Source organism: Alnus glutinosa, chromosome 7 (assembly GCF_958979055.1).
Source record: "Alnus glutinosa chromosome 7, dhAlnGlut1.1, whole genome shotgun sequence".
In the NCBI taxonomy this organism is placed as follows: Eukaryota; Viridiplantae; Streptophyta; class Magnoliopsida; order Fagales; family Betulaceae; genus Alnus; species Alnus glutinosa.
Genome location: NC_084892.1, coordinates 18,120,233 through 18,135,874, shown reverse-complemented (window position 1 = coordinate 18,135,874; position 15,642 = coordinate 18,120,233). Strand labels below are relative to the sequence as shown.

At 35.5% G+C, this 15,642-nt stretch overlaps 1 protein-coding gene and 2 long non-coding RNA genes across 3 annotated transcripts; 1 reads left to right on the top strand and 2 right to left on the bottom strand.

The window, feature by feature from the left end:
* Positions 1-719: 719 nt before the first annotated feature.
* LOC133872465 (uncharacterized) lies at positions 720-4,484 on the top strand. Its single transcript, XR_009901037.1, has 3 exons — positions 720-946; positions 3,159-3,239; positions 4,198-4,484. It is a non-coding gene; the product is annotated as an uncharacterized LOC133872465 (long non-coding RNA).
* A 2,292-nt stretch (positions 4,485-6,776) lies between these two features.
* LOC133873286 (uncharacterized) lies at positions 6,777-8,323 on the bottom strand. Its single transcript, XM_062311008.1, has 3 exons — positions 7,963-8,323; positions 7,410-7,909; positions 6,777-7,208 (listed from the first exon to the last, which is right to left on the bottom strand). The coding sequence occupies exons 1-3, from the start codon at positions 8,321-8,323 to the stop codon at positions 6,777-6,779; spliced, it is 1,293 nt and encodes a 430-aa protein (XP_062166992.1).
* A 1,834-nt stretch (positions 8,324-10,157) lies between these two features.
* On the bottom strand, positions 10,158-11,499 carry LOC133874103 (uncharacterized). Its single transcript, XR_009901207.1, has 3 exons — positions 11,321-11,499; positions 10,999-11,029; positions 10,158-10,341 (listed from the first exon to the last, which is right to left on the bottom strand). It is a non-coding gene; the product is annotated as an uncharacterized LOC133874103 (long non-coding RNA).
* Positions 11,500-15,642: the final 4,143 nt, after the last annotated feature.

Here is a 15,642-nt window from a genome sequence, read left to right as displayed (position 1 = left end):
AGAATAGTACTCATCCATATAATCCTCTGCATTCCTAGAACTATGTCGAATAGCTACACATGCATGCACACAGTGCATTCCAGTCATTTCCCACACCTTACAACCATAACTTTTTCTCCTCAAGTTCACCACAAATTGTCTGCCATCCGGACCAGTCACTTCAAACATGTCATCATTAGCATATAGGGCAGTACAGTTCATTGATTCCAACACTAGTGCATCTAACTTCTTTGCAATTTTGGGAGTTATCTTTGCGGTCAAACTTTGAATGCCCTCCCTCTTAGTCTGATATGTAAAGACCAAAAAATAAATAAGACATTTAACAATTAATAAACTGTATTTATTAAATTGATCGGACGAGTAATAATTTCTAAGTAGATAAATTTAAATGATTGGAATAAAAATGAGTCTAAGATAAAATAATGAAAATTAAGAATAATAAAATACTACTAATGAGCCTTTAGGAAATAATTAATTGTATGGTAAGTGTAATTAAATTAAATGTGGGGTTAGATGTTAATTATTAAATGATAAAAATAAAATAGGATGGGGTACTGCAATAATTTGTAGAAAGTGTAGGGTTTAAAAAAAAAAAGAGGGGAGATCCCTTTGTGCCACATGCTAGTCTATGATTGGCCTAGAGAGATGTCTTATCTCTACCCTTATTTTAGTAAAGCAAAAAGACAAGAAAGAACAAAAGGGCAAAGCCCTTTGACCGAATACCCCCCTCCCTCTCTCACGATGCTCTCCCCTTTTCCTCTTCTCTTTTCCTTTTTTTTCCTTCTCCTCATCTCCTCTCTCTTCCTCCTTCATTCACGCACGCACAACCCATGAGAGAGTGAGACGTTGCAGATTTTTGGAGAGGGAGATAGTGAGTACGACGCAGAGAAGAAAAGAAGAAGAAGAAGAGAAGGAGAAACGGATTTCGTCCATGGGTCTTTATAAGGTAAAATCTTTAGTTTTCTTTACCCTTTCATGTTACTCATTGTCTCTACATCACGAAATCACAGGGGTCATTAGAGATTCTCTTAGATTTGATTTCTAGGTCAAAATGAAAATGGGGTTTCGTTTTTTGGAGAGTTTGTAGTTGATTTTTGAGTTATTTGTTAAGGGATTTCGTCCATGGAAGCTGTAAGTTAAGGTTTGAAGCTTTTCTTTATAATTTTATCATACCCATTGGATTTGAAGCTTGAAATCATGTTGATTTGTGGGAGTTCTATTTGGGTCCGAAAATTAGGGTTTATGTTTGGTGATTTTGGGGGTTTCCATGGACTATTATCCGAATGGGTGCATGTGTATGAAGTTTGGGTATTTGATTTGCAATAATTGACGGGTGATAGAGAATATAGTTTTGGTTATGTTTACTTATTAGAAATTGTTAGTTGTGTTGCCTATGGAAGAGATTGAGTTTATTTGTGTTGGGTTGATCATGAATTGGTATGAAGCCTAATGGACATTGCTATGTAATTTTGTAGAAAATTTAAGTGTGTCCCCACTTGAGAATAAGGAATTCATTGGGTATTTAGGGATGAAGTGGTATGTAGTTTGTTAATGGATTATTGGTGATTATTATTATGATATTCTAGCGGGAGAAATGTGGGCATTTCCATTTGAGAAATGGGTTGAATCTTCATATGCGAAGGGAGTTGATTTTGATATTTAAGAATAGATTGTTAATGGTTGGGAGGATTTTACTTGGATTTGGGTTGAATGTCTAATGCTAATTGAAAATGGTGGAAGGTTTGATTAGTTTCTTATGGTGGCCATGCATGGAGAGAGTGAGTTTTGTAGGTGTTCTTGATGGGATTCAAATTTGGACTTTGGATTGATAATTGGATGATGTTGGATCTTTGATTAGGCTCCTATAATGTTACTTTATTGATATATAGGAGTTGGCTCTAGGCCTTTGATACTTGTGGGTGCCTAGACCCTTGAATGAATTTAATTTTGTGGATCCCTTCTATGTAGTAGCCGAATAAAGAGAGAGACATTGAAGGGTGTAGTGTTATGAAGTGTGTAATGTTTATGGTTGATTGCTTGGTATTTTGGTGTTGATTTGATAACTTTTGATTTCTATGGATAAGTGATGTATGGGTTGAATTGTGTAGATTGGTTGAGGGTTGATTTTCATTTAAAATTGATGAGTATGTGTTAGGCCTTGGTAAAGATTGGATTATGGGTATATGTGATCTTGAAAGTGAATGGTGGTTAAAGAACGATAATTGTTAGGAGATATTAATAGAAGCTATTGCTGATGAGGTTATTTAAATTGGAGGATTGTTATGGTAGCTTATGGCTAATGCTTTGAGGTGAAGTAAAGGAAGTTAGAAAAAGGATTTAAGGGTTTGAAGTTAAAATGTATAGATCTTTGTTATGTAAATGGTAAATACGGTCGAAATAGAGAATATGTTATTGTGATGTCTAAAAGGATATATTATGAAAAGGAAATAGTTAAAGAAAGAATAAAATGGTAAAGTGCAATAATTAGAATGAATAGATCCTCATATTAGCAAATTAAGCCCAAGTATAGTGCTTGGCTTTGAGGTTAATGTATATGCCTCAAACTTTATAGAATGTATATTACAATAGGTGATTGTAAGCTAGTTTAAAAAGAGCTATTAGATTAATATGTTATTTAAGATTAAGATCTTATAATTTAAATCAATTAAATGATTAGCAGCTAATGATAGTAATAAGGTAACCAAGTAACTAATCCATCTATTCATGTACACATAGTATTTTAGTTTATTAATGGACTAGGTTTAAGTATTGTATGTGTATATGTATATAAGTATACATATGCATATACATGTATATGACTTATATATATATATATATATATATATATATATATATATATATATATATATATATATATATATAATGCTAACTTGGTAAATAAACAAGAAACTATAAAAAAGGATTAACAATGATAATGTGACTTAATGATAATAAGTAGGCAAGTAAAATAGTAAACATGTTTTAAAGATAATAAGCGAAATAAAATGTGAACCTAAACCTAAATGATAACCTAATAATAGTTTAGGATACTTAACTAGACTTAGACACAGGTAACGTGACGTGTGAGCACGCGGGTAGCGTATGTGTCATAGAGTATGGAGTTCAATGGTCTAGTCTAACGTTATAAGTAATTGCAGGGTCGTGTCATAATTGGAGACTTCAATGGGTTCTTCAATGTTGAGTTCGAGTCATGAGTCCAAATGTCCAGTGCAGCCAAGGTGAGTATTCTACTCGCTGAGAAAATGTACTTTTATGTATTTAATAGATTTGCAAATGAAATATGATTTCATTACCTAACCGACAATGTGTTGACAATATGTTTTGGATATTTTGCGTAGTTTTAATTATGTTGAAATATGACAATAATGTTTATGTGATTTAAGGTGATTTGAGATATGAGTATGAAATATGTTTGATGTTTTGAGATATGATTTGAAGTATTTTATTGCCTGCTACGGTTGGAAATTTAAGTTACACAAATTGTTGAGAAAATGAAAGGTTGAAGTGTTTATGTTTTATGAATAGAGCATATGTTAAAGACATGCCCATGAAATTAAATGTATTATTTGAGCATGAGCATAGAGCATGAAACAGGAAAAGGAAATAATTAAGTGGGGGTTCACGTCCCACGGTACTTGGCAACAGGGAGTAAATGAATGGAAACTAGCATGAGCATGTATGGCATTGTTTTTATGAGTGATGTTTTCTTAATATGATGTATAGTAGCTTTATGCTAGACGTATTAATATGTATAAGAGTCTCAGTGGAAAAGAGCTTATGTATATTTCTATCGGATGGTTACATGATTTAAAAGCCATTGTTTTCTAACTTAAGGGTTATGTAAACCTGAGTAAACAAACCTCAAAGTATTATCGTAGGTGAGGTCATACATAGTTGTTTCTACAACAGAACTTCTACGTATAATCTTAGCTGCCTAGTATGTTTAAATGTTTTTTATTAGTCAGTATTTGCTATATCAGCTATGCGGATTTTCAAACAAAAGTTTATAAAATTGGTGGTTGTTATAGTGTACGCGTGACTAAAAAGGAAAAATTGGTTCTTTGCGAAAACTCAGTGAATAGTATACCTCTGAGGTCTTAGTGTATTTATTTATGCTAAGATGGTGGGCTCATAATTCCACCTATACGGATGTGGCAAACCCCCACAACTGTATAGATGATGTTCATTTGGCTGCAGGTACTCCGATCTTAGTTGATGGTGTTGTAGATGTGCACTTGGGATATTATGATCGAAGCTCGTCGTGATGGTCATAATTGCGGGACCATAGGTGTCCTCTGTTTTATGGGTTTTGTTTATGGCTTGTGACGCCTGTGTCACTTGCAATTGTATAAAGTCATTTATGTTATATATTTAATTTGAAGAAAGACTTAAATAGATAGATGTAATATTGGCTCTTGATTATGATTAATTTATGATAGAAGTTTAAGATGTGATTTCCGCTATTAGGTTTATGTTTTCCGCTGCATAGTAGATAGATATACTCTGATTTACCAGGTACATATTATGGGGTATGTATCATATGTTGGCTTTGTGACATATTGTAGTGCCACTGTGAAGATCCGTTTATATTTTAAGAAATTAATGTTTATGTGAATGTTTATATATATATATATATATATATATATAATAATAATAATAAAAAAATAAAATAAAATAAAAGGGTCGTCACATGATATTTCTTCATCAACTTTTTCGTTGTCATCTCCAGCATGGTCAAGATAGGCTTATCATGAACCTTTAGAACGTATGAGTTAAAACACTCACATATGTTGTTCTGCAAAAGATCACACTTTGAATCCGTAACAAACCATGCTCTGGACCATGTACTAGGATCAATTTTGTTCAAGTACTCATGGGCATCACTCTTCATTGTCTTCAACTCATCCATTACCCTTAGAAATTCCCCTTCAGTGTATGCAGAAGCTGCAACCCATAACTTCTCCTTTAGGGCCACTCCTCAATGCCCCCCAATGTCCTTGAAGTTCGTATATAGGTGCCTCACATAAATCCTATGATCGGTTGTTGGCATGAGAATATCAAACGCTGGCATTAGACCCTGCAGTCAAGAACCACAATATTAGATTAAGATTGTAAAACATTGTTGATGTGGTCATTTTGTGTTCAAAAATATCAATAATAAAATTACCACTCATAATAGAACAAATCCTTGTAGGATAGGGCTATATTGAGGGTGTCGAACCCCAAGGACTGCTGGACTATTGTTATCAAGTTTATGAAGATTAAAAACAACTAAAGAAAAGATTGGTTGACTTGATTTTGTTTATAAATAAGTAAAATGCATAAAAATAAAGATTGTAGTGATGAGATAAAGAATAAGGGATTGATTTCACCACTCACCGCATAACAATAGTCAATTATAAATTAACAAGGAAAATTCATACTATGCATGATATAGGGCTTGTCTCACTCGAGTAGTCAAGAAATTACCTCTAAAGAATAAGTATATTCCATCTTTGATTGGCACAGACAGTCCACCTAAACACTAAGATGTGATACGACCCGTCTTCTCAAGGTATGGATTAGCTACGTCTTTAATAGGATACACATAATCAATGGAATAGTACAACCCGTCTTCGATTGGTACGAACTGTCTACCTAAATTACACTAAACTAGGGTGTAGTACAATTTGTCTTCCCTAGGCATGGCCTATCTAACCCTTTTGATCATATATCAATTAAAACTGTTGTATAATAAACATTCACATAATCACAGAAAATATGAAGAATTGAGTTCAATCAATATAAAAGACTTTCTAAGACAAGATAAGAAATTCATAATGATTGAATATAAATATTAAGATCAATTCTCACAATTATACAACCATCATGCATATAGAAAATCCCAAATTAAAATACAATTAAACCATTGTTACTTAGAAAGGGCTACATCAACACCCTATTACGAATTCAGCCGCTCATCGTGGTGCTGGGATGGCCTCCTGCCATATTCTTCTCCTCTTCAACTTGTCAAGCCTCTAAGAAGAATTTTCTGTCTAAAGCTAAGCACACCTTCTCTTGAAGCTTAGGGGTCTATTTATAGAGATTAGGAGAGACCTAAAACCCCTAGAAATCCAAGAAAAATTGAAACTTAGTCTCTTAGTCCAAGTAGGAGATTGAAAATTCAATCCAAGTAGGAAAAGGATTCCAAATTCGTCCAGATTTGCGGTCTTTTATTGCGGGGCAATTTTGGCATAGTAAACGTCCGAAGTAGGAAAAAACTATTTCTCCCATATGTGTTACATTTTTTATCACCTCTCCAACACCACCAATTTCATTGCAATCCGAGATCTGAGCAGAAAGTTATGATTAAAACATTGAGACGTGCATAATCCAAATTTGAATCCAATCCGATTTTGACTCTTATTGGAGAAATTCTGATATAATCATTCCCTTGATATGAATAAACTTAACCACATTATATAGGTCTTTTATTATGATTGACTAAGCTTAATCATAAATTCTAGGTCTTCTCAAAGTATGCTTTAAGCTCAAAATCAATGGAATTAATTGCATCTTTATTTAAAACCTGAAAACAATAAAACAACACAAAATCAAATAAATAACAATGCTAAGGAATTAACATATATAAGTTAAGAGGCTTGCATGTGCAACATTCGACACTTATCAATTGTAAATTAAAATGAACTCACACAGGGCACTAACCATGACTTACCTTATGTCGGTCAGAAATAAATGTTGGCTTGCTATGCTGCTCAATGTGACCCAAGATCAGACACTAGGGTTTCCAAAAACCAAATCCAGATGTCCTTAGTCTCAACTTCGAGTACGGCATATGCAATTGGATACATGTTTTTATTTCCATCGCGCCCAACTACAGCTAGGAGTTGCCCCTTAAATGGCCCTTTAAGGAAGCACCCATCCACTCCTATCACAGGCCTGCAACCTTCCATAAAGCCCTTCTTCATGGCTGCCAAAGAACAATATGGTCTTAGAAACCTTGGATTCACCTCGGGTACTGGCCTATCCACTTTCATCTCAACACAACTTCCTAGGTTGGTTGCTCTCAAGGTCTCACAATAGTTCCACAACCTCGCGTACTGACCCTCTTGCTTGCCATATATCTTTCTATTAGCCTTGCTTTTTGCCCTATACATCATGCTTGGATTTACATCTACCCTCCATCTCTTTCACTTCATTTTGTATCACATCTAATGGCATGTCAGGCTGAACTCTAAACTTGTCAATGAGTTTGTTGGCTATCCAGGTTAAGTTTACAATTGCCTGCCGCACACATGTCTACTTTGAATGGACCTTATCTGGAATGTATCCTCATCAGCAATCTATGTGGCATACACTTTATAATTACATTTTGGTTTTTTACATACAATAATATAATTTTGTCTCTCATTTCTTTTAAAGGTAATGTCCTTCCCCCTTTTTAGATTGAACACCCTAACAGCCTCCCTGAATGTCTGTATATTTGAGAATTTCATCTCAAGTTCCAAAGTTGGATCCCCAAGGTCAATTGAATGGAACTCAGACCTTCTAGCAGAGGGTATTTCAACTTCTTCATCACTAGCTACTGGTGAAACAAATATGTCACTTCTACCCATATCAGAGTTAGTGTCGTCATCATCAACATCTTCAACCTCTTCAAATGTTCTTTTCAAATTTTCACCACTTACAAGCTTACCAGCATGACCAGCTTCAGTGTGGTCCACATCATCTTCACTATCATTATTACTACCCTCTTCACTACTCTCATCATTACCCCATTCATTACCCTCTTCATTACCTTGTTTAACGTTAGGATTATCAGGTTGTACATTAGAGGGTCCAGCCCCACCATCACCCCAACCAGCACCCACATCAACATCAAATAAGTCTTTAGTATCACTAAGCTTATCCGCCACCAATGATCATCCAAATCAACCCTACCTCCATATTCCTCATCTTCTTCACTATCCTCTTCATCATCTCCTCCATCCCCAAAAGTCACAATGTATAATTCCAAAATGACATGCCCAGTATGGCGATAAGACAGGAAGAGCACGTCATGGCCATAAGTAATTAAATGCAAGCCATCAGCAAGACTCTTTGCAGGGTCTTTAAAATACATTAAATCCTCTGCCTTATAGCCATATTCTTTACATATATTTTCAATTTCAAAGTATGATAGTTTATCAAGGTCAACACTAACTTTGTGCACTTCAATTTCACCACCCAAATACACACAACCAAAACTCCAGTCAAACCTACCCCCAAAATGGACCTCAACCACAAATTTGCTACTTGCCATTCTACAAAGTCAATTTAGTAAAACACAGTAAGTGGCAATGCTATGAAATTAAACAAAGGGAAACAGTCTTGACAACAGCAACCAATATACCTAATGAAAATTTATTGGACATATAATTTTAGCAAGTGTGTGTGAACAGTGTGCAACAAAATATTAAATGCGGAATTAAAGGAGACAAATATTTTCTTGACGAAGTGGAAACTCAAGATGAGAAAAACCACTTCGGGGCAGCCAAACCTAGGATATCCACTATTCAGAAGACAAAGCTAGATACAAAGCAGTAACACTCACATACCCTTGATGCAGTGGTCGTACCTTGCTCTCTAACGTGTAACCCAACACGAACGCTTCCCAACCAGGTCTCCTACCTGAAGGGGTCTTCAATGGAATCCTTTATCTTAGGGCCAACCCCTAAGATAGACTTCAGTTGTAGCGCAGCAACAGCACACTTCCAATGGCTTGAGAGAGAACAAATCAGCTCCGATAACCTCACAAAATAACTCTTTAAGCTCTGATGGAATTCAATACCGAATTCTTGCAGTTCTCAATGCCCAGGGGCCTCTATTTATAGGCTAAGGTTCAAATGGGCGACTGCTGTAAAATATACGAACGCCGTCCGAATGGTGGACATGGGCCGTCCGGACGGACAACTGTGTGACCAGAATTTTTGAGATTTTCGCTGAAAATCTTTCCTGTTTGAGAGCCGCGTCCGGACGGTGAGGCACTGTCGTCCGAACGGTCGCACGTCTGCTGCAAGTAATTTCCATATAAGGTTTTGCGCTTCCGAACCAAGGGGGATGGCCGTCCAGACGGTTAATCTTCATCACGCAATTTCCATATTGGTTGAGTGCGCGTCCGGACCAAGGTAGGCAGGCGTCCGGACGGTTGAAGTCGAATCCGCAATTTCCATATTTGCTTAACGCGCGTCTAGACCATGTTGACAGACGTTCGGACGGTGGTATTTGAATTGCGATTCTCGCCTTATGGATGAGAGCGTTCGGACGGGAATCCACATCGTCCGGACGGTTGAATCAATCTTCCCTTATTTGAACTTGGAAAGAATCTGAAACTTGGTCGAGTAATGAGAGGTGTCCGGACGGGCTGCTGAGACGTCCGGACGGAAGCAAGATGGAACAAAAGCTTCTTGACATAGTGAAGGGTCTGGACGGAATTTCACGTCGTCTGGACGGATGATGCTTGGTCTGTCAGACGTCTGGATGGTATGGTACGTCGTCCGGACTGATGGAATAGTGGACAGATGAGCGTCCGGACGGCTGACAGGGAATCAAAAATCTTTTGACTTGCCATCGGTGCAGAGTCTTCTGAATCACTTATGAATAGCAGAATCCCTGTTAAAAGCATCTTTACATACAAGCGATTTTTTCCAAACAGAATGTAGCCAATTACAACCTAACAAACTCCCCTTTTGGCCATTCTGGGACAAAAAATCACTTGACCGGTTTGGAAATACATTCCCGGTCCAAAAATAAAAATTATTCCCCCTTTTTGTCACAAAGGGACAAAGGGTAAAACAGAGTAATAAAAACCAACTACAATAAAAATTACTCCCCCTAACAGTCTCAGAAGGACTAGGGTAAACAGAGTAATATAAGTCCACGATTTAACAAAAGTAGCATAATATAAACCAAATGTCTCAAAAACATAGAAACATAGCTACAAAAAGAAAAGAGACTCAAGCATCCTCTGCCATGGGTGCATCCCTAGGCGCATCATTGTAACGCCCCGAATTTGAGCCTGCAAATTCGTAAGCAGAAACCTCCAGTTCCCACGTGACGTTACTACATCAGAGATAACTGACGCAGCGGAATATAAATTTATTCTCTTTAAAAAGATACATCAGAATTTATTGAGTGACAAATGTAATTAAAGTATTACATTCCAAATTGATACAAGAAATCACTACAATCATCAACTACATTAACGAACAGTTCTAATTCTTGTAATGCTAACCAACTCCTATCCTTGAGCTTTATACACTTTCGTACCTGCAACATGGGCTATACCGCCCATACATAAATATATGGGTCAGTCAACTGCTTTCAATAATGATAAGATTACTGATTTAATTAAATATATGCGATGCAACAACATGTAGTGCAGCAATATGATGACCATTATAAACACTTAAACCAAGGACTCAAACTCCAGAATCACTATCCTTTCTACGGGCTTTTCACTGAGGGTCCTTTCTTAAGGCCTCAGTCCTGGGTTGTCTATCCCTCTCAGAGTACCAAACCCACATACTAGGGTTGTCTATCTCTCACAGGGCCTCAAATCCCACAAAAATCCATGGATGTCTATCTCTCTCAGAGCTTCAAAATCGAGGATGTGTATCTTTCCTAAATCCATGGATGTCTATCTCTCTCAGAGCCTCAAACCCACCAACTGGGTTGTCTATCTCTCTCAGAGCTTCAAAACCGAGGATGTCTATCTTTCCTAAATCTAAGAATGTCTATCCCTCAGAGCTTCAAACCCACCAACTAGGTTGTCTATCCCTCTCAGAGCTTCCTATCTGTCTCTATGCCTTAATACTAAAACATGTCATATTACAAACAATATGCTCCAAACAAGTTGCATACTATTAAATAAAGCAGATATCAAAACATTAAGGAAAGCTCTACGTGTATCACTCTGAGTGAGTAAGGAATACTCACAATCTTTTCGTACATTCTCTCAGTTCATCACCTGCATAATTATAATTATACACATATAAAGTGTTAACATCATCTACCACAAATCCTAATTCTATTTCTGAAACCTCTTTACCTAATATTATTATTATTATAGAATTAACACATAAACCCATCTTCTGTAAAAAGCTAATATTTCTAATAAAACTAATTTATTAATATCCATTACTTCATTATTAGAGATAATTATTTATAATAATCTTAAATCCTAAGAACACATAAAATTCAACTCAAATATCTTTAGATTTAATCAAAAATCTCAAAGACCAAGAGTTTGTGAAAATACCTCAAACCAATCGGTAGAAACGTAGATCGGGTTTCGTAGATCACGTTACTGAAGTCGGATTTGAAATTGAACGGTTAGATCTTCATAGATCATGATTTTTGTACGAAAAATCAAAAGAGGAAAAACTGAGAAGGAGAAGCTCTCCCTCCAAAGGAAGAAAAACAGACGCACTGCCTCAACAAGACGCAGTGCGTCTCATTTTATTGAAGGCCACTTGACCTTCCGTTTTCTTCTTCTCTTTTCTTTTCTTGTTTTCTTCTTCTTTTTCTTTCTTGTTTTCTTCTTCTTTTTCTTTCTTTCGTCTTTTCTTCTCTTCTTCCTTTCACTTCTACGCTTCTTCCTTTCTTCTTTGTTTCTTCTTTTGTTTTGTTTTCTTTTCTTTTAGCATGTGGGGCGCAGGTCGCCCCACATGTTATATATATATATATATATATATATATATCAATTTATTATTTTATTATATTATATATTTGCATAAATAGTTGGTGTTGGACCATTCTACGCACTTGTTGTCTTTCATAATTGCAAGCACAACTTGCAATTATATAAATATATATATAAAATATGTTATCATTATAAAAGGAATGGGATATTACAACAAGTGTATGGTGAGTAGTAGGAGCTGAAAATTATGTTGTCTGGATAAGGGTCTAATTAAAACGTAGTGGAGGACGGCTGAATTGTTTAGAAGACAATAAAGCATCAATCTCCTGCAGATTAAGTTAATCTGCAGGTATTTTTATACTAGATTTTTATCAATTTAATAAATCACTAGAGTGTAATTTTAAACCCGTTTTGAGTTCAGTTCGTTTCATAAATAAAGTAATTTTATTACGAACATTAATACACATATTATTATTACACTAGATAATAAAGTGTCAAATAATATTTTGTACAATTATAAGATAAAGCTAATTAATCTAATGATTAATTATTTTGTCTATTTATTAACTCAGTAATTTTCGGATATAAAAATAATTATCCGTTTTATTCAAACAAAGTTTCATTAAATCAATTGAAAATATTGATAAAACAATTTATAAGACGAATGATTATTTACTCACATAAATATTCATCTTTATCCTTTAACTTTATTATTCTATAAAAATGTGTTTTAAAATCTGGGGCGCTACATCCCTCCCCCCTTAATGGAATTTCGTCCCCGAAATTTGTAAACTATGCTTCGCATAAAGTTTACATAAAGGAAAGATTTAGATTCCTAAATCTTAAGTCTAGTGATACAGATTTTACGTGAAGCATCTAATTATTAAACACGAAAAATAAACAAGTATACAGCACCGTATGACAAATTATCATATATAGAATTTTAAGCTCATTACAGATTAAACTAGTATGTAGACTGCAGAAAGGAAAGCATTTATTTATCCCATTAGGGAAAAACAATTTATTGTATAACATTTTCCTTTGTGAAGATGCTTCCAGATAGTCTTGGTGAAAAGCTTGCCAAATGAGAACATGGAAGCCTCGAAAGAGAGGAAGGTGGGGAAGGTGAAGAAAGCAAAGAAGTCTAGGCAAGCAATCAGGAAAGGATATGAGTGCGGTACTCATATAGTGGTGCTCTCTCTCTTCTGTCACAGATCGCCATCACCGGATTGAGGGTAGATGCCAGAAAAGTTCACGATGATGAGATGGAAGAGAAAGATACTTCATCTTAGAAGCATGATCAAGGATAATCTTGCTTCTAGATGTTAAGATCAAGGATAGTCTTGCTTCGTTGTTTGTGAATCTGGTTGTGATGCTGCATTTTTCTTGATTTAGGTTTTGAAATTGGTTATGAAACTACATCTTCTATCTCCGGAAGCGATGATAAGTTTAGACCAGAAGAAACATGTTGGCTTTCAAAGTGTGAAGGGTTGAGAGCTCAAAGGTGTGCTTTGCAAGGGAGAAGATGAGTGAATTTATAGAGGAGATTTGAGAGGGGACGGTGCAAGTGGTGCCGACAGTGGGTCACTATTAAACCCATACCTCTCTCGAAACGCTCTTCTACGTCTGCTAGGTGCGAAATGTGCGGTGATGAATCCGGAAAAGTCATCGAGTGAATTCGGAGTTCGAGGAGGTAAAAAGTGAAAGTTGAAAAAAGAGGAGACTCGTAATTCGAGAGTTGTCTGCTAGTGGTAGTGGCGGCCAGGCTCAGAATGACTTCTATTAGACCGCATCTTGTCCACTGATTAAGTTCTCTTTCCTTCTCTTCAGATCTTTCGAAGAACAGCTTCATTTCTATCTTTTCTCCTTCAGGTTCTTTGAGGAATATCTTCATTTCTTGAGTTTTCCAAAAAAAATGGCTTATTCCTCTTCCCAAAATAATCTTGATCTGAATGCTGTGCCTGAAGTACAACCAAAAATTTGGCGTCCATTATTCCTATCTCAAAAAGGTCGTCTTATGACCAATGACTCTGTGATGCTGAGTGATGCAGTAGCTGCATCCGTGGCTCAAGGTATCATAACTCCTCGAGATGAAAAGTTATTGGCGGATAGGACTGATGTCCAAGCCATCAATGACTCTCTGGCATTCAGTATTCAGGGTGCCTCTTCTGTTTCAAATATGGCTCGACGTCTGCAAGTTTGAGGGAATGAGATTCAAGCGCTAAAAGCTCAAATTTTGACTTTGCAGCGAATGTACATGGACTTTAGGCGAAGAAATAGGGTTCTTCAGCAAGAAAATAGAAAGCTGAAGAAAGTGGTAGATTCATATGCGAATGACTTGGGAAAGAGGTATGCTGATTTGGAGCAGAACACTAATCGTCTCCGAGAACAACACCAGGATCTCTTGCGTGCAATCCAAAATCTTAGGGTTTTCCGCCCTGAGGTTTAGCCAGGTATTCTATTTGATCTAGCAGTTCTTTACTAACAAAAATAAATAACTAACTGTAGTACAATAAAACGCAGGTATAAGCATACCGAACTCCCAGGGGATGAAGCAGAAAAGGTCCTATTGGCAAGTCAATGTTTTCTTTGAATTACCAGTAGTTCATCTTGTAAGACAATAATTATTTTCTACGTACTGTTCTTATCTCCTAATATTAAAAACTCTCTTAAGATTGTTGTAATCTTTTGAACTGTTATTTCTTCTCGATCTTTTACTAAGGTATAATTCTTATATGATATCATGATCTTCTTTCTTATACATCAAATCCTAATTATTTCACAGAAAGGGATTTTCAAGTGCTACGATATCTAGGTTATTAAATCATTTAATCTATTCTAAATGATAATCTTTATCAATCATTTAATAACAAAAGATACGAACAAACACAATCATCGATAATCATAACTCTAAGAACATAATCTAAATAGTGTTATGTGCTAAGTGTTCATACACATGCATAGCACACATTTCCCCCAAAAGTTTTTCATAAAAAAAAAATTCTTATTGTTTCAAAACCACTTTTGAAAACATATATTAGTACATGAATGGGTATTATTTCCCATCCCGGAACATAAGTTTTACTCCTTCTATTCAATAGGAGAAATAAGAGTTTAACTCCCCCTTATTTAATGGATTATTACATGAATGAGTATCCTCATTCCGGAACAAAAGTTTTACCCCTTCTATTCAATAGGAGAAATAAGAGTTTAACTCCCCCTTATTTAATGGATTATTACATGAATGTGTATCCTCATCCCGGAACAAAAGTTTTACTCCTTCTATTCAATAGGAGTGTCTCCGTTGCTATTAGACAAACAAAACAAACATATGTCTATAATATACATATATCATTTTCACAAAGCTTTTGTTTTAACAACATTTTCACTGCTTCCAAACACCATTTCATCGCATCTAAATATCATTTTACAAACAAAAGTGACAGTGCTAAAAGATATATTCAATATACTTAAAACATTTTCTTAGGTCCAAAACTAAAATAGATTCTATTGCAAACCCCTTTTTAGCATGCAATCATACAAATATATATATCTACTATGCTAATCATATCTATGAGTTTCTAATCTAGAAATCATATCACTATGTTCTCTAACACACAAATGGTATGTTACTAACATGATTAGCAAGACATATATAAAGATTTATACAATGCATATATGATCATGTTTAGCAAAGAAATAAATAAACATCAAAGTCATGTCATGCATACATCATCATAAGCATAGATGACAATATTTAAGAAATCCTAACTGTAGATAATAGTTATTAATCTTAACAATCATGTTATTTTACACAAAAGCTTTTATAAAAAGTTATGTCTTTAACTTATGGCTCTTGTGTTATTCTTAGACATCTAGGGTCAAGCCTAACGGTCCTCAGAGCAAACTGCTCTGATACCAAACTGTAACGCCCCGAA